Here is a 27,975-nt window from a genome sequence, read left to right as displayed (position 1 = left end):
ATTTTCCCTCAGTTCTTGCCTGCACCAGATGATGGCACCAGATGATGGCAGGCTTTGACTGCTTTTTCAACTCTGATGGTCAGTTTTAATTTATGACCAAAGCCACAAGCTCTGAGAACCCATCAAAAGCCTTTATCATGTTTGCTGCATTGTCTGTTGTTATGCACACCAGGTGTTTTTTGTTGAGCCCCCATTATTACAGCATATTCTCAAAAACCTGCTGATGTTGTGAGCTGAGTGATTTTCTGGGAAGAACTGAGTTTCAAGGTTGATTTCAGCTGCCAGTCTGAGGTGAGGTTATGGATAGTGAAGCTCAGGTACGGTGGATCACCACGGCTTTCAATAGTCCAGAGGTCAGTAGTTCCAGCAAACCACGTTCCTTGAGCTATTTATTTTTAAAACAGCAGCTTTGACCTGGTTGTAAAGGTTCGGTACATCACTTTTTCCAAAATGGAAAATCGTGATGGCACTTTGTAGTGAGGTACAGAAACTTTCATCAGCCTCTGAAAACCTGGCAACAATTTGAATTATAACGATATTCACTTACTTATGCATGTGTATGACTGAATATTATAAAAAAAAAAAAAAAAAATAATAATAATAATAATAATAATAATAATAATAATAATAATTAAACACACTTTAAATAAACAACATAAGTTGGCTGGGTCAGAACTGGATTCTGTTCTGCTGCATTTCCTTCATTATAATGACTGTTGACTGTCAATAGCACCGCATTATAACACAGTACACATCCAGGTCTGTTGTATCACTGCACATTGTTCTGATACTTTTTTTTTTTCTGCGAGTTTAATGATAATTACATTGTAAAACAATATTATTAACCATCAGGATATTTATCATGATTTATCGTGAAACCGGTAATCGTTCCATCGCTGCTCAGGACAACTGCAGACTTTATTTTATCAGAACAGAGATCAGAATGTGCAGCAGTGAGGAAATGAAGCAGCACAGAGACGGATGAAGATAAATGACGACACAGTTCAATGAACAGGAGACAGTGGGGCTGAGAATAAACTGATTATACATATAACATACAGTCTTGAAATCTAGGCAGATTAAAAATAAATGTAGATTTTTACTTTATTAAAAAAACAAATTTATCCCTTAAATAGCCAAAACTAAATCTTTCATGGTTCTAGATATAACCTTTATTCTATACTATATATTACACACTGTTATATACTGCTGCTTTTTTACCTAAAATTTGCCCTAAAATGCTCGCGCACGGTAAAATCTCAGTATTTTTTGGTTCTGAGCACAAATGAGAAGCCTGATTTATACCTTCATTAAGGCTTAACGAGGTTCACCTGTCAATCAGCTTCATTAACTCATGCCAATTTCTAAAGAAACAATAGAGATGCTAAAGGTTAAGATTTTTCAGCTTGTGCAAATAGAACAACTCTTAAACCTAAAAACATTCATTCACTCACTCATTTTCTAACGCTTACCCGAACTACCTCGGGTCACGGGGAGCCTGTGCCTATCTCAGGCGTCATCGGGCATCAAGGCAGGATACACCCTGGACGGAGTGCCAACCCATCACAAGGCACACACACACTCTCATTCACTCACACAATCACACACTATGGACAATTTTCCAGAGATGCCAATCAACCTACCATGCATGTCTTTGGACCGGGGGAGGAAACCGGAGTACCCGGAGGAAACCCCCGAGGCACGGGGAGAACATGCAAACTCCACACACACAAGGTGGAGGTGGGAATCGAACCCCCAACCCTGGAGGTGTGAGGCGAACGTGCTAACCACTAAGCCACCGTGCCCCCCGCAACATAAATACAGTTTGTACATAAAAAAAGTATATTTTATTCAATTTTGTTAAGCTACAAATAAACAGTATGATGGTGTAAATTCCATTTCCATCAATGAACCCAAATGCAGTTCAAAGACAAAATGATTTATTCATATATAAGTACAGAAAATACATTAATATAGGTTTTAATACTTAAAGTGTAAACACATAATTTAACACAATGAAAATGATGAGAAAATTTATTTTCCGGTTAAACAAAGAACAACAGCCTTTTTAGGAAACTTTATAAGTGTAAATGTCCAGGACAAAAAAAAGCCTACAGTTCAGCAGAGACTCCTATAAAGTGCTTCTGTGTTGGACCAATGATAAACAGGTTAATACTCTCTAAATTAAACTCCATAGCTTTAATATCATTTCATTTGGTTTAAGGGAATTTTACTGTAACGGAATTTAGTCATAAAGCACCAAATATGTTTTGGTGGCACTTTTGGTCACAGCTTTAACTTCAGACTGGCAACAAATGGCCTGAAAAATCCACCAGGTTTAACAGGATGTCTGATGCTGGAGGAAAGAGAAGTGAAAAGGTTCAAAGAGTTTCTGAATTACAGAAAGAATAACATCCTGAGTTTTAACCTCAATTGTAAATTTTGCATGTGGCTGTTGTACAAATTGCACACGAAACATGACCCGCAGCCAGATACAGAAATGTTTAGATTAAAACTCGTTATTAAAGTCAAACGTGTAGAACTTTACTGCATGAACATCACCGTCCACAGCACGTGCAGGATACCATGCTGAAAATATCCAACAAACTCCACATAGTTCTCCGTTTGGCACAAAATGCATCGACATTTGTACAATATTGATCAAAAACCTTGTCTTGTTTTCTTTTTTTTAGCTTTTTTCTAAAATTCTTTACAAAAACTGAACCAATGATGTAACACCAGACATCAGAACATCACAACTCTCAAGAACATGCTTTAGAGAACGTCGGTTCTCTGTGCAGCTCGTTTGTAAAGCATGCAACACCTAAACACATCACATCAGATGTTCTCTGTGAGCCAGAAGCTCGTGTCTTAACTTCCTGTTACAGCTGGACAACAAAATCAAATGAAATGTCACGAGGAGATCAGGACTGATGCAGAGAGCGCTGACTCTGACTCGAGCTGGAAAGAGAGATGAAGATCGACCCTGAATCGTACGTCTGACTGGCAGTGTCTGAGTGGAACTGTGAAGAACCCTAGAAAGAACGTCTGTAAAAATACTATTCAAGCTTCAAGTTTTTTCACACACATTAACTCTGTGATGCGGAGAAGCGGCACCAGGCTCGAGCTCGTCTACATCGCAGTGGATTTTTGTCTTTGCATTGATTTGCATTGAGTTCTGTTTCAGTAATGTGTCTGAGATCCAGAGCCCTGTTCTGGGCGCACACACACCACTGAAATCATAAAAAAAGTACTAAAAAATATTCAAAATGAAACTAGAGTCTTTAAAAGTGGATCTCAGAACCTTTGTCCACTGTCATAGGTTCTGATGGATCACACCACTGTCTCCTGCGCTTTGGAGCTCACGAGGAACGCATCCAGCTGTGTGAAGTCCACCACGGCATCGCTCTTGTTTACGAAAAGGTCTTTGATGTGGTCCTCGTCACTTTGGTCCTTGGCAAAATTGACAAATACCTGAAGAGAAAAAATAGAGATTCATGTTAAATATTATAATGAATTACAGAATAACTGCACTGAGAACCCACTGAGTCTCTCTGTTCAGGTGTCGACATCTACATAGAACATTTAGATCTACATAGAACTAGAAGTTTGAAGGTTTATCTAAAACCCAGCTTTCACTCTCAGAGAAAAACATCCCATGAGGCGTCTCTCAACAACCGGCTTTACAAAGGGATCTAAAATGGTCTAACACGTTGTAATGTACAACACGCTGCCGTTAAGGAGTTCTCTCAGACCCAGAAACTGAAGCTCACTTAAATGACTTCCTTATCAAATATTTTCCATTCAATATTTTTTGTTTACAAATTTAAACAAAGAAATGCACTTTTATAAGAATGAAACTAAAGTGCATTTCATTCAGAACCCATCCGCTCTCTTACTTGGTCTAATGTGGTCTGTGAGACAGAGTAGTCTTCGATGTGGAGCTGGTCTTTGTTCTTATACAGGATGCTGAAGATCCGAGCGAGTGAGGAGAGTGACGATGGAAGCTGATACTGCAGCATGTTCCTGTGTTTCTCCTTCAGCGTGCTGCCGGGTAGCTCGTGCTCGATCAGCTCCATCACCGGCTCAAGCCGAGGATCAGAACCAGCCACGCGCAGGATGATGGTGTAGCCGTCACCAAACCTGAACAAAGAACACTGATCAACCACTGCTCTGTAGGAGCTACACGCAAAGAACCCAACAGAAACACAGGACACTAGAACAATGACCCCATTAGTTCCTACCTGTTCTTTAGATGCTGAACACTGCCCAGGCAACGAAACCTGCCATTGACCATGATGGCCATGCGAGTGCACAGAGCCTCACACTCCTCCATACTGCTCCCAATAAAACGAACAGAAACGTAAAATGTACTTTGCTTTATTTAAAAAAAATCATTTTAATTAAATACAAACTGAATTAAACTGAACCATGAAATTACAATCTTAAAAATCCTACAGAAACCAGTATAATAAGTCTTTACATTATTTCATTCTTTTACTTATTAATTAACAATTAATTTCTAATAAAAACATTCTGTCCATTGACTCCAGAGTATAAATGATCTTTTCCTTCCCACCTGTGTGAGGTTAGAACCACAGAACGTCCCTCTTTAATGATGCTGAGAATGCAGTTCCACAGAGCGCGTCGTGCTTTAGGATCCATACCAGTTGTGGGTTCATCCTGTTCCAAAACAACAGAACGACTCATAAATGCACAGAAAACCTCAGGAATCTGGTCACTGTGGGTCCCACTGTGGGTCTGTCCATCATCAGGACATCATGACAGTGTCTGGGAGTTAAAGAGGGGCAAAGAGCAAGAGAAGGGGCAACACACAGGGTAGGGGGTACAGTCTGATTTCTGGAAGCCAGGTAAAGACCCCCAAACCCTGGACCTGAGCTGAATGTGGAGGATTCATCTAGATGTTCTGATTTTCTTACACCATTAAATAGTTGTGTCTGGTTTCCACTCACCAGGAACACCATGGGTGGGCCTCCAATCAGAGCCATGGCCGTAGAGAGTTTGCGCATGTTTCCTCCACTGTAGCTTCCTGCAGATTTGTCTGCGTACTTCACCAGACCCAGCTTATGGATCCCCCATTCGGCCACCTGCAAACAGCACCACGTTTCAGAGAGAGTTCATAAACATGGCATGATGCTCTACAGACCACGAGCTCAAGTACTCCAAAAGTCTCAAAGACTGTTTGCAAAATCCATCGCCCGTGCAGAACTAACCTCACACACTTCTTTCTCCGGGACTCCACGCAGAATGGCGTAAAACTCCAGGTGCTCTCGGCCGGTCAGCAGGTCGTTGATGGCGTCAAACTGAGGGCAGTAGCCCATGTTCTGATGAACCTCATCGATCTCCGTCAGCACGCTGAAGCAGGGATTAGAATCAGGTTATTTGTAATAGAAATCACACCGTCACTGAATTCTACATTCAGAAGGTGTCAATTATACATAAAAGCCATCAGTGATTATTTTAGCCTATCAGCAGCATACAGAGGGTTTATTCTTGCGTACCTCTTGCCTGCTAAATAAGCCTCTCCGCTCGTGATGAATGAATCCCCAGTGAGCATCTTGAAGGTACTGGTTTTTCCAGCACCATTTACACCAAGCAACCCAAAACACTGTAAAGAGAAACATCACATTTAATATCACAGATTTCATGGAAGAACACAATTTTTGGAGCTTGCAGAATGTTGTACCTCTCCACGTGGAATTCCCACACACAGTCGGTCCACTGCAGGCTTCTGCTTCCTCTTATAGACCTGCGAGAATGTCACACCGTCACATTATTGCTCAGAGCTCTTTACTGTTTATTTACATTATACATGCATTGCAGGAGGAGCTGAAAGAATTGAACCTTGGTCAGCTGTCTGAGCTCCAAGATATCACTCTGTCCACCTCCACCAAGTATCCTTTGCCTCTCCCTGGCCACATCTTCGTCTTCCTCACTGATCGGCTTCAGCTGTGCACTAATGTCTCTGCAGGCACCAAGGTTTAATCAGCACACAGAGAACAGAAAGAACCACATAAGAAATCTCTTCACTGAGGACCTGAAGAGTCACCTGGCCTTGATGCAGAAGCGATACTGTATGAGCACAGTAATGCAGAAGAAGACCACACCTTCCACTGCCATGGCGAAGAGATTCTTACCCACCATGTCCCATGCCAGAGGAGAACGGAACCGATTCTCACCTGAGGATCCACATGATAAAAATCATTTCTAAACCTCCAGAACATCACAGAACTGCAAGCCAAGGTGCTCTGAAGCAAACCTAAACTAAACCAGTAGAGCAAACCTTACCAAATCTCTCCAGAGCATCAGCCATGGCCTGGTTCTTCACCATGTCAATCAGCCCACGTCCCAGGCAGAAGTGAGGGAAGATCAGGAAGACATTTTTCAAAATGTCATTTATGCCGCCAATCTCCTATATCAGGACACGTCGGATGGTTCAGTTATACTTTAATACAGCAGAATATATCAGTCATGTGTTTACAACAATGTTGTAGTTCTACCGTAAGTGTATCTACGCATCATCCACACTTACGTTGCCACCAAAAAGCTCCAAGACGAAGGTGGACACACTGCCGTTGATTCCAATGAGGATGTTGACGCTGGTCAGGACCACGTAGGCCGTGCTGGGGATCTTAAAGAAGAACGATGCTGGATACATCAGAGGAGTTATGGACCAGCTGTAAAGAGACACACAACAACGCAGACTTTAGCCTCACAGAGAAAATAAAGGTCTAAGAGCAAGCAGCAGGAATATATCGCTCTAAACCTAGAATTTACCCATAAAGGAGTAAAAGCAGGGCAAGGACAGGCAGGTTGGTGGAAGAGACATAGGCCTCCTGCTGGAAGCAGACGAAGATGATGATGACGAGGGTTGCAGGGACGATGTAGTTACACTGGAAGAGGAAGACAAGAAGATTCGGGTTACAATAACGTATCAGAGCACGTTACACTACTGTCAGTGATATAATAGTGACACATATATAAAGTGATCTCTCACCATATCCCACACAAAGTTTGCAAGCCAGTAGAGGAAAGGCTGAACTCCGCTGATGAACTGCATATGTTTGGCTTTATTCACTCTCTCCTGAATGAGGAAGACCACAAAGCTAGCTGGGACGAAGGACATGGCGAAGATGACGCAGATGGAGACCAGAACATCAACTGAGGTGGTCATCCTGATAAAAAAGAAAAAAAAAACCATGTCAGATGGAAGTAAGAGAGAACTGAATGCTCCATATGTAAAGGTTCAGCTTTGAGCTAACAAGGAAGAGTTTACTCACAAGGCCACCTGAGAGAGCTGCTCTTTAGTCAGGTTCAGGGGGTGGTTAAAAGCTTTGATAGCAAATTTAGCAGGGTTTAGCCTGGCAGGAAGGCTGGCACGCAGGATACCGTTGTTCATCACGTTGAGGAAAGCAGCGATGCTGTGCCAACCTTTATTATTGAACCAGATCTGCACATAGAGACGAGAAGATGGTGGAAATTCATCTGGTTAGTTCACAAACATGACAGAGCACAATACTCTGAGCTACAGTTTCTCAGATGTTCTTTGGATTCATTCATCTATTAATCAGACACATGATTCGCCATGTTGCCCTTAGCATTCCATAAACCACACAGACCTTGACATTGTTCTTGGTGTCCAGACCATGGATGAAGCTCGATAAACCTCCCAGAAACCTGTCTGCTGCAGTGCCCTGTTCCCAACAACAAGAGATCGGTATTCATTTGAACACAAACAAAAGAAGCTTTACAGAAATCTGGGTTAAGGTTTTTATCCCTAATGAACAATCCAGAACAAACACCATAAAACACTGAAGAAAGAAAAACAGCACAACTATTTCTACACACTCACTCTTTCCAAGTTGAAGCGAGTCCGCATGTGAGAGATGACCTTGGAGATCTCATCTGAAGGCAGGTCTTGTGAACTTCTGGCACCCAATGAGAATCCACCATATCTGTGAACAGCCAATGAGAGAACAAAATGTATTACCAGACTGCATGCAGTGATGACAGACAGACAGACAGACAGATGCCTGTATGATGTCTACAGAAAACCTTCCACATGACCAAGTTATGTTCAATAGGAACTATTATGGAAATTTGATCTAATTTGTACAACAAACCATTTCACTATTTACTATTAAATATATTAAGTTGTTGGATGAAGTACCTGAACTCGTTCACCCACAGTTTGTTTTTCAAACTGCAAAAAAAATGTGGAAAAGAAAAGCTGTTAAAATGCTGTTATTAGCTGTTAGAACATTAGACACATTTACACATTTAGACACATTAGCCACATTTAAGGAGTGACTCAGGGTCACTCCTTTACTCTTCTCCTCACCTCTTTCCAACAATCTGTGCGTACGTCTTCACCAGGTAGTCGGAGATGTTCCTCCCAGTTAGATTCTGCAGTGTGTTTGTACTGCTGACTTTGATCTACAAATAAACAGAAAGGTTTTATAAAAGCCTTCATTATTAAACACAAACAAAGCGTCATTAGCCTTGTTGTTTTGTACCTGTGGTGGAGGCAGACCTCCTGCTCCTGGTGGACAATCTGGCAACATCTTCTTCTTCTCAGTACAGCTGCACTCACACAGAGGTGATGGGTTTTCCATGCTCCAGTTTCTGTTCTGGAACATGTCTGATATGGTCTTGGGAATCTCAGGAACAGTCCAGTCGCTTTCTCTTATTTGACACGACCCATGTCTGTTTTATAGAGAATAGTTTAACAGTTTTCTTTTATTAAAAGTCAGAACCACTTGCACGATGTGCTTTTCCTTTGGCAAGGTTAAATAAATGCATCACAAATATGCTTAGTAATTTATAGCTGATTGTCTTTAATCAGAATTTCAAACCTATGTAAAAGTCAGACCTTGTTCACAGACATACCAAGGTGCCTACTGTCCTTGATTTCTTTTGATTTCACTCACCCAGGGGTCCCATCCTCTGCACACTGCCCTCTGTAGGCCGGTCTGTCTGATAACACTCCAAGTAGCTTGTTAGTGTGCACATCGTCTGGCACATCGTTACTGAGGTAAAATACAAGAATTCAGTATGACGTTGGTTCATTTTGTATACTTTAGGTCTGTAGCTTAAGGTTCAGGTGTTTACCTGATGAAGGTGTACTGCTCCTCATACATGCTGGGCTCCAGCTCCAGGCTTGGGTACTTTCCAAAAGGTGGTACAATTAGACTGAAGACTAGGGCAATGCACACGAACACAGCCGGAAGGACAATCTGGAAGCAGCAGATGTGGGTTAGGGAAAGGTTCAGAAAGTTGTGTAAAGTTTAAAAATGAGATGATTAACTCACCTGAGCAAAGAATCCTTTCCGAGAGCGTTTGGCATATAGGAAGCGTTTCCAGAGTAAAGCCACAAACTGCTGCCTCTTCAGACTCCAGCCTTTGACCTGGTGTGAGCCTTTTCCATCAGAGACTCCTAACCAATCTGTCTCACGGGATTCTGTACATGCAGACAAACACAACAAATAAACACCTTCACCTTGTGAAAACTGTCCAACATTCAGTTAAGAATGTAATCTGTGATATGATGCTGCTAATGAGGTGCTGTTGATGACCTGGGTCACCATCCGAATCGGTGCAGTCAATGCTGTCATCCTCTGTGAAGGGCTTCAGACAGCTCTGATGGTCTCCAAATGCATGCCGACGATGCCTTATTGGAAGAATAGTGCCATCTAGAGCAAGAAATTGGAATTGATGAGAAGATCATTGTATGTTCTAGATGTCTTCAGTTGAGTGATGATATTCTGATTGGGGATGAAATCTGTTTGATCTTACCTGAAGTTATAGCATCAACTCCGTTATCATCTGCAACTTTGAGAAAGATCTACACCACAGAGAAGAACCTGGTTATAATTTTGTCACATTTATCATGGCAGAGATACTTTATCTACCTATCTGCGTTCACTTACCTCCTCAAGCGTGGTGTCCGAAATGCCGTAGCTGGAGATGCCGAGGTCGACAAGGCGATCGTCAATCTCATGGAAGAGTTCCACAAAGGCGCCATCCTTCGCTGCTTCATAAGGCAGCACATAGGTGATCTCATGGCCCAGATCCTCCACCAGTCTGGCTGAAGGAACATGCTTGAAGATGACGTTGGAGATCAGGGAGATGTCTGGAAGGTCAAACATTAAAGACTAGATATTGTAAGGTCTTTTTCCACAAAGCAGAAGTTCTGATATGTTATGTTAATATCTTACCAATGGTGGTAGTTTCACTTTCATGGTCACTTCCGAGGCCTGCATCAGAGCTGCTGTCAGAAACGCTGTCATCCTGCTTGAACAAAATGATTCATTTATTACACAGTGATTTAAACATGAATCACTTTTCTCTACAGCACTGCTACTGGTTTCTGACCACAAACCTTCTTGAGACTGTTCTTGGAATAGGACACGGTGCTGCTGGAGTTGTGACATGAGCTCAGAGACAGGTCAAAATCCCTCTTGACTAGTGTTAGGTAGTATCCAGTGCCCAGCTGAGTCTTCAGGAACAGGGAGGATCCCACACAACACAGCTTCCCATGAGAGATGATGGCTATGCGGTCACCCAGAATGTCAGCCTCGTCCATGTGGTGAGTGGAGAGGATGATGGTTCGACCTGAGGAGGGTGAAAATCCATATAAATGGTCTGATTGATTCAGGGTTACAACATGGAAAGTTGAACAAACAGAACATTTCACATTCATGTGGTTAAAAATAAATATTTAATATAACCAGATGTGAACACAGGATAACTTTGGTTTAACTGCCTCACTTCACTCACTCTAAACTTTGATTATGAGTCTCGAATTAGTTTATGACTGTGTCCTGCTGCTCACCACCTTACACAGACTTTATGGTTAGAAGTACTTCCTGTACCTTGACGATACTTGAGCAGCAGGTCCCAGATGCCCCTGCGAGCGTATGGATCGACCCCTGCCGTGGGTTCATCCAGGATCACAACCTTTGATCCTCCGACAAATGCCAGAGCAACAGAGAGCTTCCTTTGCATTCCTCCTGTAATACAATCAACGTCAGTGATGCTAATGATGTAAATGACCACTGGGCAGATTTTTGAGCATTTTAGATCATTCACATGTACTTACCTGAAAGCTGACTGGTACGAGATTTGCGTTTGTGAGGAAGGCCTAAATCTGTAATGATCTGATCCATCTCAAACCTCACCTTCTCCTCTGACAGGCCCTTCAGTCGAGCATAGAACCAGATGTGCTCCTCTACTGTCAACCTGAAGTCCAAACAAGAATAAGTTTCAGAACAAATATTAGTCAGAGCTTCATTGGGTTTAGAGATAAACATCAAACTGATAGTTGGTGCGTGGTGGAGAACTAGCTCTATAATAACGTACATGCTGAATAGGACATTGTGCTGAGGACACACTCCCAGGTTCTGACGGATGGCGCTTAGGTCTGTACGGATGTCTTTTCCCATGATGTAAGCAGTGCCAGATGTGGGAGGAAACAGGCCAGTCAAAATGGACCTGGGGGGAAAATCATCAATCAGAAGAACTGAAGATAAACGTTTAAATTCTCCTGTCTGTGTCCCTTGCTCTTACATGGTGGTGGTCTTTCCTGCTCCATTGTGGCCCAGGAAGGATGTGATCTGACCCTCATAGAAGCCCAGAGTGAGGTCATCTACTGCCAGTTTGTTGCCATGTCTGTACACCTTCACCAGGTTCTCGATGTAGACCCCAGGTTCCAGATCAGCTGGTACCTCTTCAATGCACACGGCTGTGGGAAAACCAGATCATATAGATTTATAAATAACAGTTATTTATCTGAACAAAGAGCTATAAATACCTACAGCATAGAAGATATCTATAAATACCTTCTGAATTTTCTTTCTTGTTGGTGGTGGAAGCTGTCGTCCATCCATGTTTTTCTCCGCACCAGTAAGACTTGGTGAGGGGAAAATACCATGGCCTGGGAATGCCGTATTGACCTTAAAGAGAATTAAAAGATGGCAGCAGAGCATCAGTCACTTACCAATCATGACTTTGAATTATCAGCTGTGAAACACATGAATGCTGAATGAACTGAAACCAGAGAAACCAGAGGGATTACCTGGGAAGACAGCCTCAATGTACCATGTCATGATGCCGTACAGTACAGCATCTATTAGCATGAGGGAGATGGAGGTGGTGAGGTTGTAGTTGTCCTCCTGCATGGGGCTGGACAGTAGGTTGTCCCACTGAATGCCAGTTCCCTGCTCCTCAAACAGTGCAAAGTATTCACAACCGAATCCGAACGCCACCGGAGACAACAGGCTCTGAGAGACAGAGACGGTAATTAAGACAAGTTATCTTCTCAAGGTCTAGTGATAATCCTATAAAAACCTTTCCTCAGATTTACACACCACTCACCACGACCACTTTAGCCCCGAAGCCGACGTAGTCCTGCCAGGCCACACACAGGACGTAGGGCAGGTACAGGGTGAAGTAGATGATGCCCCCACAGGCGGCTGCAAGGTTGGCCCGAGAGAACAGCGTGCTGATCAGGAAACACTGCATGATGGTGACGATGGCAAAGGAGACCAGGAAGAGATAGACCACGCCTGGGTCACTGTAGGGCAGAAGGTTTCCCATCTGTAATGCAGAGAGATTACCTTCATTTTAATTATTTTATATTATTTATCTATTAATTGATGAATGATAGATTGTCATGGCATAGTTTCCTATCCAGTGTAGATAAATTAATCTATCATATAATAGTGATATGTTGTTTTTTTGTAGAAGGATGAGGCAGAGTCACACCTTCAGAATGAGGACCAGCAGGGCGGCGCTGATGAGCAGTGGGATCAGGCTGCTAATGAACCAGCTCAGCCACAGGATCCCGTTATCCAATCCCATAATCCTCATGGTCTCCTTCAGACGTGCCTCTTTTTCATACACAATGCCTTTAATAATGATGGCCACTGAGTACATCCAGGCCAGCGTCATGAAGAGGGGCATCGAGCGACTCATCACACGCAAGAAACTACACAACACACACAGAGACCGTGAGAACAACACGTGTGATTAAATGACACGAAGACAGACGATTACAAGCATTAATGTAAAAGGTGAAAACCTACATATCATCTACGTAACATGGGTACGGCATCTGCTGGAGGTAGACTCCAGTTTTTTCCTTGCTGCCTGTCAGAGCCCGAATAATCCCGTGTTCGATAATGTCCTGCAGATATGAAAATCCTCCCCAGATGTAGCGCAGATCCTCAAATGGGTCAGCACGAGGACCAGGGTCCCAATACCTGAATGTAAAGTAAACATTTACAAGCCGAAATAAGTCAAAAATAAACAGCTGGTCATTTAGGTTTTGGTCCTGATGTCTGACAGAGAAACCGCACAGTTCCTTACCCATCCTTGATCTTGTTGGTACGCTCCACATTGTCAATGTCCATGCGAATCTTGTAGTTGACATTAGGAGGAAGCTCAGACGAGTCGGCTTGCATGTCCGGGAACACGATCCCGGCCCAGAACTTGCGACTGTCCAACAGCCGCACGGATTTATTCACCAGACGCTCCTCAGTTGACACCGGCTCCAACTTGTCCAAGTTCACACACTGAAGAGTGACAGAAAAAAATTTAGGAGCATGGAAAACATGTAGAAAGCAGGAATGTGACCAGGGAATGTAGTGCAGCTGATATTTTATTCAACATTAAATTTAATTCAAATAACAATAGTGACTTCCTTCCTTGATCCGGATCAAGACACCTCGCAGAAGCGAGAGAATATAAACCTGTGTGTTTACCTCCATGAAACGTGAGATGGTGAGAATGGCCTGGTCTGTCTCATTAAACACGTCTCTCCATGTGTACGCTGTACCCAGCGGCCGGGTATCCTCAGAGGCTTTAGACAAGAATTGTGAAATGTCCTCCACTCGCCAGTCCGTTCCTTTCAGCCTGGCGTTAAAGAACTGAGCGCTGGCATTATTCTGGAGCAGAGTCTACAGAGAGAAGACGTCATGCGATCAAAACCTTCTCCTCAAATTGTTGTTACTGAGCACTGTGTGGTGCTGTGGACTTTATATCACAGTTAACTCACTCTCACAAGATCCATTTCCTCACTGTTCTCCATGAAGTCCCAGACTTTCACCCTCATCTCCTCCCACATTCCTCCTAAATCCCGCAGCACTTCCAGCTCCTGGAACGTTTTATTCACCTGAGAGAGAGAGAGAGAAAGAGAGAGAGAGAGAGAGAGAGAGAGAGAGAGAGAGAGAGTTAGACAGAGAGAGAGTGAGAGAGAGAGAGAGAGAGTGAGAGAGAGAGAGTGAGAGTTAGACAGAGAGAGAGTGAGAGAGAGAGAGAGAGAGAGAGAGAGAGAGAGAGAGAGTGAGAGAGTGAAAGTTAGACAGAGAGAAAGAGTTAGAGAGAGAGAGTTAGACAGAGAAAGAGAGTTAGAGAGAGAGAGTTAGAGAGAGAGAGAGAGAGAGAGTTAGAAAGAGAGAGAGTTAGACAGAGAGAGAGAGTTAGAGAGAGAGTTAGACAGAGAGAGAGTTAGACAGAGAGAGAGAGAGAGAGAGAGAGAGAGAGAGAGAGAGAGAGAGAGAGAGAGAGAGAGAGAGAGAGAGAGAGAGAGAGAGAGAGAGAGAGAGAGAGAGAGAGTTAGAGAGAAACTTCACATGTTAAAGTGTATTAATTCTCTGAGACTCAGACAGAGTCACACCTCGTGGATGATCCTGCGAGTGGCAGGTGTATCAGGTGTGTATAAGATCTTCCCCATGAGCAGAGGCTTCAGCGCTCTCCAGATCATGCGTGAGATGGGACTCGACTCCAGATTCTTCATCATGTTGTTACAGTATGGAGCTGAAGGAGCAGGAGAGAAAAAAACTCCTACTGAACAACTATCACATCAGCAGAAATTCCTCATTACAGTTTATTATAATTTCACTCTGGCTGGTTTGGAGCAGCTCATGTTACGTCAGCGATACACTGAAAGTCCACGCATAAAAATATTATTTATCAGATTAGTTATTATTAACTAATTATTTGTAATTAATGCAGATGTGCTGTAGATGTGACTGCTGTATAATAACTCATATTCTGAGTGAAAACTTACTAGATGTGTCATCGTAGGCAGATACGGGCTCGCTGTCGCCGTCGTTATGGTTACCGAACAGGGCCTTGTAGTTGTTATCTTCGTACCAGTTGAGGGATTTGATCTTCATGCCTCCGCCCTCTGGGTGTCCACACACGATGCGGGACACCGCTTGGTACACGTGATTGGGTGAGTTCGTGGCGTTCCTAGTCAGGAACTGGATCTCCTCCCGCAGGTCACGCCAACTCTTCATGCTCACCAGCTGACAGGTAGAATCACAAATGATTCGTTAGGGACACGGAGATGAGAGATAAACCGTATCGGTGTTAATAATGAAAAACAGGTGAGATGTTAACACCAGGTTCTCCTCACACTGGAGATTAACATCCACCACACCTGTGTACTGAGTGAACGTTACGGTACAGAACACTTCTGTTAAATTAAATAATAAATATTATTAGTTCTGTGCATTTTATCCTTTTTTCGACTGTCAGCTCTTATCTCTTTTTACAAAAGTTAATCATACAGGGAATTAACAGGACATTGTGGACAAATAACGTTATGAAATGGTCAATTTGTCATTGACACAAACATCATATGTATTAAAATCATAGAAATTACATAAATCAGTACATGGGTGAGAGTGAAGTGTGGAGTAGAAATGTAGAAATCTTATAGTGACATATTTGGGCAGTTTCCTGGGGCTGTAAGTGGAATATTGTGCAATAACAAATCTAGCATTGGTCTGAAGGTGGAGCCACTGAGTGAGGAGCAATAACAGGGTTATTCTCAGGCCCCAAGCAAGAAACAACAAAAGATGCTATCGAAGCTTACGTGTGTGTGTGAGTGTGTGTGTGTGTGAGTGCGTGTGAGTGCGTGAGTGCGTGTGAGTGTGTGTGAGTGCGTGTGAGTGCGTGTGTGTGTGTGAGTGTGTGTGTGAGTGTGTGCGTGCGAGTGTGTGTGTGTGTGTGTGTGTGTGTGTGTGTGTGTGTGTGAGTGAGTGTGTATATGTGTGTATATATGTGTGTGTGTGTGTGTGTGTGTGTGTGTGTGTGTGTGTTACTGTATGTCTTTCTGCTGAGGAAAAGCTAAAGTCCTGAGTGTTTGGAGACAGAAGGGAATGAGGACAGAAGGGAGTGAGGACAGAAGGGAGTGAGGACAGAAGGGACTGAGGACAGAAGCGTTTAGGTCTTCGGTACTTTACTGTGATGTGAATAATGAGCGTCTGAGAGGTTACTCAAGGTCAAGCTGCACATTAGGAAACCAAGCTGCTTCCTCAAGGAGAACCAAAAAACTAAATGAAAGACGTTTATCACAGAGGAACATATCTAAAAATTGAGCTTTTTTATAACTCTGCGGAGGTTTAAACTGATACCATCTCAAGCACTCCACTGAGGTCTCTGATTAATGCTGAGGATTAAAACATAAAGACATTTCCTGATTTCACTCGTGTTTATGAGTGAAACTGAATGCTCCAGTGTTCATTCCTCCTCTCCGTCCCAACCGGCCGCTTCTCTGTGACGATGCTTCTCTCTTTACACACAATCCCACCTACTCAACTCAGAAAGCTGAATCAGAAGCTGCAGGCCATCAGATCCAACCACAAATATCAGCTACTGTAAACACTGTGTTCTGTTTCGAGGCAGAGCCACGCAAACAAGAGGCAAGGAACACGAGGAGCCTGGAACGACCTGGAGTAACCTCTCGTCCTGCAGCCTCACCAGGGGTTACTGTAGTTCAACGAGCGCTAAAAACCGCAAGCGTGAGAACAAAAGAGAAGCTGAAGCAGAGGAATTGTTTCTGTTTTGTTCTCGTTCTGAAAGCTGACATTACGATGTCTTTGTCACTGCTTCATGTGACACAGCTGAAATATTTTTACCGTTGAACACCAATCACCGCCTTTCTGTGTGTTATAGTGAGATAAACACGTGACTCAGAGTGACCTGGTGTTCAGCCAGCTCAGCTGTTTAACTGTAGAAGAGCGGCTGAGGCTCAGTAAATCACTCATGACTTTCTGACTCGGCTCCGGTTTCCAAACGCCTGAGAAACGTCTGCCAGAGAACCCTGAGCTCCATTCAGTCGGAAATATCAAACCCTTCCTCCTGCCGTCAGCTGCTGAGAGCCTGTGAGTCCCACAGGAACACCGACCCACAGAACAGACCAGAAAATGCTTCTAATTATAATTTAAGAACAAAACCTGATTTTTTTCCGATGTACTTCTCTTCAAAACTGTTTAGTGGGCGGAGCTACATCACATCACATACAAATTCAAGCTGTGATGTAAAAAATTAAACTCAACAGTTTAAAACCAATCACATCTTCAGCTTTAGATAAGTGAGTGGGAAACGAGGAACGTCTGAAATCAGGATGGTGAAACTAACGTGAGCTGCACTAGTGATATTGTGACGTCAGTGATGGCAGGATGATGTGGTGGCCTTCACATCCTGCCATGGTGTGAAGGTGAGGATGAAGGTGTAGAGATGCTCTGAGGCTGTTACAGGTTATTATAAGACAAAAGATGTTGTAAGTAAAATATTAAGTAATTCAGTCCTACTTCTGCTTCTGACCTACATACTGTACACAGTGGAAAATGAACCGGGCGTATCGCTTCTCTGACTGCTGTTTCATTTAGTGTCCAGAGGGGGGAGGGGTATTTTTAGGAGCTCTCACCTCAACAGCCAAAGATCCCAGACTCTCCAGAAGGGTATCTGTGGCCAGAGACACGTCCTGGACCACTTTAGGGTTGGATCTGACGTCCTTCTGCTCGGAGACATGAGGACAGTCAGACGGGTTTAATCACAGAACATTCATCAGTTTATCATTCGGTTTGTTATGGAAGAAAATAAGCATTAATATTGTGTTGGATTTTACAACACACAATCACAACACCACAGTTTTACACTATTTTAAGAAACATGGATTTACAGTCTATGAGCTCACTGTTCCTATTCTACACACACACACACACACGCACACACATGCACACACACACACTCACACTCACACACACTCACACACACATGCACACACACACGCACACACACAAGCACACACATACGCACGCACAATGCCTTCTGATCGTGACTAAAGCACAGCGCTCTCTCTGTGAGGATTCACGTGATGTAGTGGTTTCTCATGATCATTACACAAAGCGTGCATAACAGAAATATTACCCAGAATTCACTCACGTTCATGATTACGGGTAAAATAATAAATGTTTAGATTATTTCATTTTTCTATGTTTATGGTAAGAGAAACCAATCATGTCCTTTCCTGTGATAAACGTAATGAAGCTTATTACAGCCTAAAGAGAAAGTCTAATTTATGAGAGACAGAAGCGTCCCAGCGACACCATCATTAACCTGGAGTGTGAGCTGTACACGTCCGTGTGAACGAGCTGTTGCTATGGAAACCATAAGGTATCAGAGTGAATGCATTAATGTAAACCTGCGCTACATTCAGAGCTGCTGCTAGAGAGAATTAATCAACACCTGAACAACAACCGTCTGCTCCAGTTTTGCTGGTCACGTGTGTGTGCAGACGTCTCACCCGTATAGGTTTCAGGAAGTCAAGGTTGGACAGGAAGTGGCTCTCGGCACTGTCCAGCCAATCAGCAGGCGCCTGACAGATGATTTTCTGCGTCATCTCTGAGACGTTGTGATCGGCGATGTTCACAAACTCCTCCAGTGAGGTGGTGTTACACAGATCTCTCAGATGCACCCCGAACCCTTTAATCAGCACCTGTGGAGATAATCATGTGTCACTCATCATTCACCTCACAAGGTTTTGTGCCGAGCTTCACGCTCTGCTGTGGAGACACAGAGAGAGAATGTTCTGTACCACATCCTCTACTCTCTCGTCCTTCTCTCAAGGCTACAGAAATAACTCTGTCCCAAACAGAACACACTTCAGCTGTCGTCTCTGTGTGTGAGCGTCTCATTTCATGAGTTTGGGGGAACTTTTAGGTTCCTGCTCCTGGATCTCTAGAACCTTTTCAATAATATTTTAGCCTCATCAAGTTCTTGAGTAATATTTTCATCTCTGTTTCATCTGATGCTAATTCAGTTTGAATGTTAAATGAAGCTCCAGCGGTCATGATGTGAAACATAACTGTAAAGGAGGTTCAGGAAGTTCAGGAGGCCGTGCTGTGGAAGTTTAACATGTAACTGCAGTCTCTGCTTCCCCTTGTTTACTGCATTGCCCTCTCCACCCCATCCTCTCCTCCTCTTATCCCATCCCTTCATCTTCTCCTCCCCTCGTCCTCTCCTCCCTTCATCCTCTCCTCCCTTTATCCCATCCCCTCATCCTCTTCTCCCCTAACCCTTTCCCCCTCACCCTTTTCTCCCCTCATCCTCCCCTCGTCCTCTAGTCCCTTCATCCTCTCCTCCCCTCATCCTCTTTGCCCTTCATCCTCTCCTTCCCTCACCCTTTTCTCCCTTCGTCCGCCCCTTTTCCCATCCCTCCTCCTCTCCTCCCCTCATCCTCTTCTCCACTTGTCCTCTTCTCCCTTATCCTCTCCTCCCCTTATCCTTCTCTCCCATCGTCCTCTTCTCCCCTCGTCCTCCCCTCCCCCCTTGTCCTGATCCCTGGTGTGTTTTCTCGTGACAGTTCAGTGAAATGTGTGTTATCTGCCTCAGGTGTTGATCTTTGTGTAACAGAGAGGTCATGTACGTACAGGAGGAGGAGTAACCAGCCACAGGGCTCTGAGTTCAGAGTTTATTATAAAATACACACTTTATAACTCCTTATTTTATTGACACAAGCAAAGGCATGAAGTCTGTTTTGATACGTAAGCCTGAGTGAACAAAGCGAACAGGGAAACGTATGAAAATGAAATGTAAAATCCGCTCTTACATTTTCCAGGTTGACGTTTGCTTCCACTATCTGCTGCACAGCGTGTTTGCTCAGCGTTGCGTTCTGCTCCAGGAACTCAGAGAGAGTCTCATTATCACGGAGAAAGTCCTTCAACTTAAATCCTGTAAAAATAAATAAAAAAGTAAGAAAAATAAAACAGATTTAAATCCACAGGTCTCATTGTTTTAATCCTTCTAAATAAATTAACTGTGTCAGCTAGAGCTCATGGACACGGTGGACTCTCAGTAATCAGACATATATTAATGCAGAGATTGTAATGACAATAAAAACACAGTGTGGTGTTGAGGACAGAAAGGACAGACAGGAAAGCCAGTGAGACACTGAGACTCTGTTCTGTAGACAACAGCAGAACATTCCAGAAAGACCATTTGGAGCCAGACTGAGGTTACTGTAGGTCAATTCCCTCTGATTTGTATTCTTCTGTAGGGAAGACAGTGAGTTCCATCTAAACTACTTCATTTAGAAAGTATTTAACTGTTTAGTAATTCTCTCTCACTCATTTTCTACCGCTTATCTGAACTACCTCGGGTCTAGCAAGTGCAATGTCTCGGCATCATGTTCACCACGTTTGATGTCAATCACATGAATTCCCTAGGAGGAGTATTTAAAAGTTCACCGCATGCACTTATAAAACAAAATGGCCGACTTCCTGTTGGGCGGAGCTCATAGTTTAGAGCGCGAAAGTTGTTCGGGTCGATGAGATCTATATGCGTACCAACTCTCATACATGTGCGTACATAATTGCCTGATCTGTGCACCAATGTTTGTTTTTGCATTACAGGGGGCACTTCCAGACTTTGCCCGAGCCTGGCGTCGCACGACTCTGACGTATGTGCCAAATTTCAAGAATTTTCGAGCATGTTAAGGGACCCCAATTGGCCAATGTGTGGGGGAAAAATAAATAAATAAATAAATAAATAAATAAATAAATAAATAAATAAATACATAAATAATAATAATAATAATAATAACTAGATTTGTAAAGTTTGTCGCGACAAACTTTGATGTTGGCTTTGACGAGGTAAGTATTCGCAAAGGCCGGTGCTTTTTGGAGGCAAGTGGACATAAGGGTCAGTGTTACTTTTGGAGGCAAGTGGGCAGAAATATAGGGTGCCAAAACATTTGGAGAGAAGTGGAGACCAGCATGTGACATCATCCAAATACTCCTGAGCAAGTTCCCCTCATTGTGCTGAGTGTTTTGATATGTCACATGTCCATGTTGTAAAGTTTTTTGATTTTGCATATTTTGGGGGCGGGGCTGCGGCACAACCCAAAGGCCAGTCGGTACACCAATTTAACACTTTGTTCAGAGTATCACCCTAAAGGAGCTGGCCGAGTTTGGTGTAGATAGTTCGAAAGCTTGCTGAGTTATAAACCTACAAATTTTATAATGGGAGTCTATGGGAAAAAAGGCCATTTTGAGACCCGGTACCGGAAGTACCGGTACTCAGATCGCTTAGAAAAGTAATAGCAACAAACTTCAGACCAGGTTCTACAACATATCCATATTTGGTGCATGTGGCTCGAAAGGCTGCATTAAATTTTATACATTTTTGTCTAAGCTGAAATAGGAAAACAGAATGTTGGCTTCTACAAAGCCAACATAATAATACTCCCGAGGAAAAACAATAGGGCTTCGCACCATTCTGTGCTCAAGCCCTAAATATACTGATATTAATATGTACTGTGTAGGAGTGTGTGTGTGTGTCTGTGTGATGTAACTATGTAGCTCCTGATCAGAAAAAGGTTCCTGGAACCTGCATGGAAAAGCAAAAACGTATTAACATGATCATGTTAACCTAAACTAGGTGTGAGTGCGTGAGTGAGTGAGAGTGTGTGTGTGTGCCCTGCGATGGGTTGGCACTCCGTCCAGGATGTATCCTGCCTTGATGACCGATGACGCCTGAGATAGGCACAGGCTCCCTGTGACCCGAGGTAGTTGGTATAAGTGGTAGAAGATGAGTTAATTTCAATTCAATTCAAGTTTATTTGTATAGCGCTTTTTACAATGGACATTGTCTCAAAGCAGCTTTACAGGACATAAAGTAACATGAGTAAATGAATGAATGAATATTAATCTAAACTAGTGAATTTAGACCTGATTTAAAACATTTGTTTACAGATCTGCGTCGTGTCCCGGAGCTCAGTGTCCTGTTTAAGAACCTCAAGGCCTTTTAAAGAGAAACAAAGTAAAGAATGTGAAAACTGCTGATATATAAACTGTAAACCCGCTGGAGGGGTGTGTGTGAGTGTGTGTCTGTGTGTGATTGTGTATGTGTGTGTGTATGTATGTGTGTGTGAGTGTGTATGTATATGTGTGTGTGTATGTGAGTGTGTGTATGTGTGTGTATGTGTATGTGTGTGTGTATGTGTGTGTGTGTGTATTTGTGTCTGTATGTGTGTGTGTTTCAGAGAAGACTTCAGCACCCATCTCACTAGGCAGAGGTCTCCCTGTATTCAGAGTTGGTTATCAGGCCGTGACCAAAGTGTGGCCGTGACAGATAACACTGAGCTCTAAATGTCTCCTGTATGAGCTCAGACAGATGGGTGAGTGGTGTAATGACCACATTACGCTGCTTTATACAGATAATAACTCAGAACACACAGGAACATGCTGATTAAACTCAGGTGTTGTTTTTGACCAACCTGCAGCGTTATTCTGTAGATTCCTCAGAGATCGAACGAGTCCTTTGTAGCCTTCCAAACTCTTATCGTGTTGGCTGTAGAGGAGGATTTTCTTGGTGTCGGTGAGAAGCCGATTGATTCTGTGAGTACAGGGACAATAAAATGTCTCAATGTCACACTGAAGTAACGTGAAGATCAGCTCAATGTCGCAGTCTCTGTGAACTACTTATTCATACAACATAATCTTAATGCAGTCAGTATAAAAATTTATTACTAATTAATAAGCAATGAGAAGGAACTAGATCTGTAATGGAGTCTGACTGCAGCAGAGTTTCCTTTCAGTAAAGATAACATCCATCAGAAGAGTCTAAAATCTGTCGTCATCTCTAACAACATTATAGTACAAGATCAAAGCTCCAGATCTTCTTGTGGAGATGTTACAGACTGTAGAATGATGGTGGTCTTACATGGAGTTGTTAAAGTTGCCCACCGCACCAGAGGCCTCTCCAGGGGTGGGATAGCGGAAACAGGGGTTGTTGGCATTGCAGATGATTCCCTGAACCCAGGGCAGAGTGCCCGCTGAAGGCATGGCCTTGTTAGGAAAGTGGCCTGAAAAAGCACAACACAAACAAACAGAGGTGTGTAGTTTATATCAGAGAATGTTCCAACTGTATGAAGTGATGAAGCGCTCGAAAAAGTGTGTTAACAAGTCCGATACTGCTAAAGTAAATACTAACGTGAGGTTTGGACCTGTGCAGCTCTGTGTAGCTCACTGAACAGGTTTAATCAGGTTTATTAGGCTGCACTTGACAATCCAGCCTGGATTTATACATGACATCATTTTCTAACTATTTGAAAAAAACAGCTCAAGACTGAAGGAAGGAATGAAGAATCTCGTGGAGTCATTTTTAATGCCGGAGTCAACGGAACCGAACACAGAACTGAACCGTCGTTCTTTCTCACACATTTCACATGTACAGCAGTAGAGTCAGGTTTCATTCAGGCCACTGAGTCACCTGTGAACTCTTCATGGAGCTGTTTTGACATCCTTGACCTGTTTTAAGACTTGGTCCATGGTCCATACAAAGCAAACAGTGGATTGATGCAAACACCTCAAGTTCAAGCTACAAGTTCAGGTTAATGCAAACAGATCACACTGGAACCTGTTCAACTCGTTCACTCAGGTACGGAATCCAGATGTTCAGGCATGCAGTTTGTTTATTCTCATATAATCCTACAGTTCATTCAAAATTTCAATAAAGGGAGATGGGATTAAACATGGACCAGCGTGAGAGTCGTCGTGATCAGAGAAGAAGAAGAAAATGATATTTATTACAAGTTTACTATCAGAATGAAAATAAGCTCTAAAACACATATGTGTCTTAGATACGCTACTGAATTATGTCTTTATTAATCTCTTAAAATCTTGTGAGCTGCAGAAACTTTCACGTGTTGATTCTCAGTGTAATATCTGATGACTGCAGGTTCAGCTGAAACCAGATGGTGCACAAGATCTCAGAAGAGCCACAAACACTGTGTGCTTCTCAGAACTGCTTTACAGAACAAGCACCAAAGGTCACTTACATTCATGCTGCTCATACGGAGGATAGTGGAGTCGCACAGATATCAGAATGAAGAAGATGAAGAGAGGCCAGATGATCTCTACCAGTAGCTGGATCTGAGACACAAAACATCAGGATTTTAGGGGTTTAAAAGTTCAAACATTTATTTCATATATGAGTTGAGTATCTATCATTTAGTACGAACTCTTCACTGCTCTGTCGGAGCGTGTGCTTAAAGATGAGCTTCCTCTTACAGCTGATTGTATATCACACTGCTTTAGTAGTAACGAGAACATAAATACATGCATTAAGATATAAATAAATAACTAAATGAGAGAGATCCAGTCACAATATCACTTTAACTTAACTTGAGCTTTTGAGTTTATTGTGATGATGTGTGAGATTTGATCCTCAAATGAACAAAAATCTTGATTGATTATTTATTGTATCTTGTGAACTGAAGGCAGCTTTGATGTGGTTTCTCACAAGTGAAGTGAAAATGTTCTCAGTGACACAGAGCATCGAGCTTCTCCAGATTTCACGCCATTTCTCTTTATGTTAAAACATTACTGATATTAATTAGTTCACTGATTCAAAATTCTACACAAATTACTACCTAAAACAGTCAGATGTTTATTTTTCACTGTTACTTGAAATCCAGCCTTTTTTTGTCATTTTTCATAGATTACATTTTGTCTGAAATGGCAGCAGGTTCTCAGTAACAGGGATTTATTGGACTCAGATGTTCCTGATCCCATCAGCTGTTTGAGACAATTCTCTATTCATCAGTTTGTTCCCAGCTGCTTCTCTACATCTGTTAGCTTCACCCCAAAGCTAAGCCCCTGCTGCACGACCTCTCTGTGTTAATGGGGTGTGTTTACTGCTGCATTAACCACCAAGACATTATCTGGGATTAAACACTTGGGGACGTGTTGTTAAAGGAAAATAATCCACCCCAGTGAAAGAATAAACTCACGGTCTGTCTCCGTCGGTAGGTGAAGTTCTTCCACAGCAGCAAACCCAGCTGAGTGGAGAAAGCCATCTTACCCCGGCGTCTCTCTGCTCCTGACTCCACTCTGGACCTGAAAGACATCACGAGAGCAGCTGAATGTAAAGAGATTTAGATTCATGCACCAGACGCCCAGAACATGTCAGTGCTTCCTATTTGCTGGACAAATCTCACACCACTCTGATCTCACAGTGACTTTACAAGACAAGCAAAGGGACAAGATCCAAATTCAGAACACACTCAATGTGACACAAAGTCAACACAGAGCTTCAAATAAGTCAATATTACAGCCGAGGCTCAGAGACCAGTGACCAGAACACACACATATATTCACACACACATACATGTGTGTGTATGTGTCTGAGTATGAAAGCACCTGTTTGTTTTCAGCACAGTTTTCTTTGTTCTCAGTTGTGTTTTTCTTCATTTTCCCCACTACATTATCTACACCAGATGTCTTAAATAATAAATGATAAAAAAAGCTTTAGACATTTTGTTACATGACCTGGTCACCTTTAAAACACTGACTTAATTAAAGCTGATTACACATCTCTCTCTCTCTCTCTCTGTCTCTCTCTCTCATGTTTATTTATTTAATACATTCTTTCTCAGTTTCTTTATTTTCATTATATTTATTTTTATATGAACAGATTTTGTAAGTGTGTGTGTAAGTGTGTGTGTATGTGTGTGTATGTGTAAGTGTGTGTGTAAGTGTGTGTGTAGAGAGTTGATGTGTTCTCAGTAAAGGGAGGAGGAGGTTACTGTCGGTCATTTCATGCAGATTCTCACTTCCACTCTGTCTTTGTTCTCTTAATTTCACATCTTCATTTTAACACAAAAATATATTACATTTAATTTAGATTAAAGTCATCATGAGAATAGTGAACTAGTGTGTGCACTGAAACATGAACAAATAAAACAAACAAATTCAGACAAAACCTGAAGATCTAAAAGTGTCACACACACAAATGTCAGTGTGATCAGTGAGAGTGCAGACAGTCCAGGTTTCTGTAAGCTTTAGCTTTATACTGATAAATCAACTGAACTTCACATGAAAACACAAACATCACAAACATCACAAAGCTGCACAAAAGGTACAAAAACATCACAAAGCTACACAAACATCACAAAGCTACACAAAGCTACACAAACATCACAAAGCTACACAAACATCACAAAGCTACACAAACATCACAAAGCTACACAAAGCTACACAAACATCACAAAGCTACACAAACATCACAAAGCTACACAAACATCACAAAGCTACACAAAGCTACACAAACATCACAAAGCTATACAAACATTACAAACATCACAAAGATACACAAAGCTACACAAACATCACAAAGATACACAAAGCCTCACCTTTCAGTGTTTCAGCCTTGTTTACAGTCTGCAGGAGAATAAATCCTTCACACAGGAGATAAAAACACACACACACTGTAATCTCTCCTACTCCGTTAGGTGTCTCTACGCGCTGCGTGTGTGTTTTTCTCGCTCTCCATCCTTTTATAGCATGGTGGATGTTGCCGCTTTAAGCGGCGGGGTAACTCGCGGTCAAACCGACTCTAGGCACGTGCTCAGCCCAAACACCCTTTAAACCGGTAACACACACACACACACATCACTCTGTAAAACGCATTGTATATATGTTGTGTGTGTGTGACAGCATAAATATTATATCTATAATGTGTAAAATAATAAGTTTATATGAGTTAAATGACCGACAATAACCTTCTTCCTCCTCCTCTTCCTCTTCCTCCTCCTCCTCAACAACACACTCACTGCAGATCTCATACAGGTTTTTTGTCTCTTTTGTCTCATACAGGTGATTCACTTTATAGATCAGTTCAGTATGTGGATAAAAGCAGACAACCAAAAAATAATAATAATACTAATAATAAGTAGAAAACAAGCTTTATAACTACTTAAATAAAAAAATTCAGAAATATAATTGCTTCGCTGTATGATTAGATTAACCATTAATAAATAAATAAACCCAGCATGACTTTGAATCCTCTGCTCAGGTGAATATTTGACCAACTGACACGCTTTATAAGATGAACAACCTGCTTCTGAGGGACAGAGACACCATCTGGGCTGCTGAGGAACCGATAAAGAACCTGCTCAGAAGACACAGAAGACTTCATCTTTATTACACAGTGAGGACGTGCTGAGGCTTAAAGCAGTGATGGAGTGAAAACCTGAAGATCAGAGTGTTACATGTCTGTACCTGCTACAGGGGGTCTGATAATGTCACCTGGGGTTGTGTACTGACTTCTCTGTGTGTCATCGACTACATCTCACCTTAAACACTTGGAGAATGTAGACTCTGTGGGGTCAGAAGGTGCTGATCAGTTCTATAACAGAAAATGGGTCTATACACACACACACACATAAATACACATACACACACATACATACACATACACACACACAAACACACATACACACACGTATACACACACACACAGACACACACACATACACACACATACACACACACACATACATACACATACACACACACACACGTACACACACATACATACACACACATACATACACATACACACACTTCATATCTTATGAAACATTAAGCTTCTTCATCAGTTCCCAGGTGGCTGTGAGTTTAGTTTTTCATGCATTGATTTGCTGTTTAAAAAAGAACTTATAAATGTGTCCTGAGGAACATCTCACACATGTAGCAATGTGTCTGAACAGAAAATGTACCACAGTAAAGGAGGAAGTGATGAGCTCATGGGCATGTGATAAAAGAACCTTCTAGACCTGTAACTAATTCATGTCCGTTTGTAATCCCGACTAGATGT

At 42.4% G+C, this 27,975-nt stretch overlaps 1 protein-coding gene across 1 annotated transcript; it reads right to left on the bottom strand.

Moving 5' to 3' along the window:
- Positions 1-1,923: 1,923 nt before the first annotated feature.
- On the bottom strand, positions 1,924-26,666 carry abca1a (ATP-binding cassette, sub-family A (ABC1), member 1A). Its single transcript, XM_060864051.1, has 50 exons — positions 26,510-26,666; positions 25,109-25,214; positions 24,155-24,248; positions 23,038-23,179; positions 22,592-22,710; positions 19,925-20,046; positions 18,620-18,811; positions 17,741-17,830; positions 15,092-15,332; positions 14,699-14,838; positions 14,078-14,194; positions 13,785-13,979; positions 13,390-13,595; positions 13,107-13,283; positions 12,787-13,009; positions 12,397-12,618; positions 12,098-12,302; positions 11,862-11,975; positions 11,590-11,764; positions 11,383-11,514; positions 11,123-11,262; positions 10,896-11,033; positions 10,403-10,635; positions 10,239-10,311; positions 9,951-10,153; positions 9,817-9,865; positions 9,597-9,713; positions 9,333-9,481; positions 9,133-9,257; positions 8,952-9,050; positions 8,538-8,727; positions 8,363-8,457; positions 8,192-8,224; positions 7,874-7,976; positions 7,641-7,715; positions 7,302-7,471; positions 7,019-7,196; positions 6,799-6,914; positions 6,554-6,698; positions 6,310-6,433; positions 6,071-6,200; positions 5,866-5,986; positions 5,708-5,770; positions 5,523-5,629; positions 5,235-5,376; positions 4,974-5,108; positions 4,580-4,683; positions 4,245-4,337; positions 3,900-4,143; positions 1,924-3,474 (listed from the first exon to the last, which is right to left on the bottom strand). Exons 2-50 carry the CDS (start codon positions 25,172-25,174, stop codon positions 3,334-3,336), a joined length of 6,807 nt encoding a protein of 2,268 aa, XP_060720034.1. The 5' UTR covers positions 25,175-25,214; positions 26,510-26,666; the 3' UTR covers positions 1,924-3,333.
- Between the last annotated feature and the right edge of the window lie 1,309 nt (positions 26,667-27,975).

The sequence above is a fragment of the Tachysurus vachellii genome, chromosome 2, assembly GCF_030014155.1.
Source record: "Tachysurus vachellii isolate PV-2020 chromosome 2, HZAU_Pvac_v1, whole genome shotgun sequence".
NCBI classification, from domain to species: Eukaryota; Metazoa; Chordata; class Actinopteri; order Siluriformes; family Bagridae; genus Tachysurus; species Tachysurus vachellii.
This window is presented reverse-complemented; position numbering and strand designations above follow the sequence as displayed.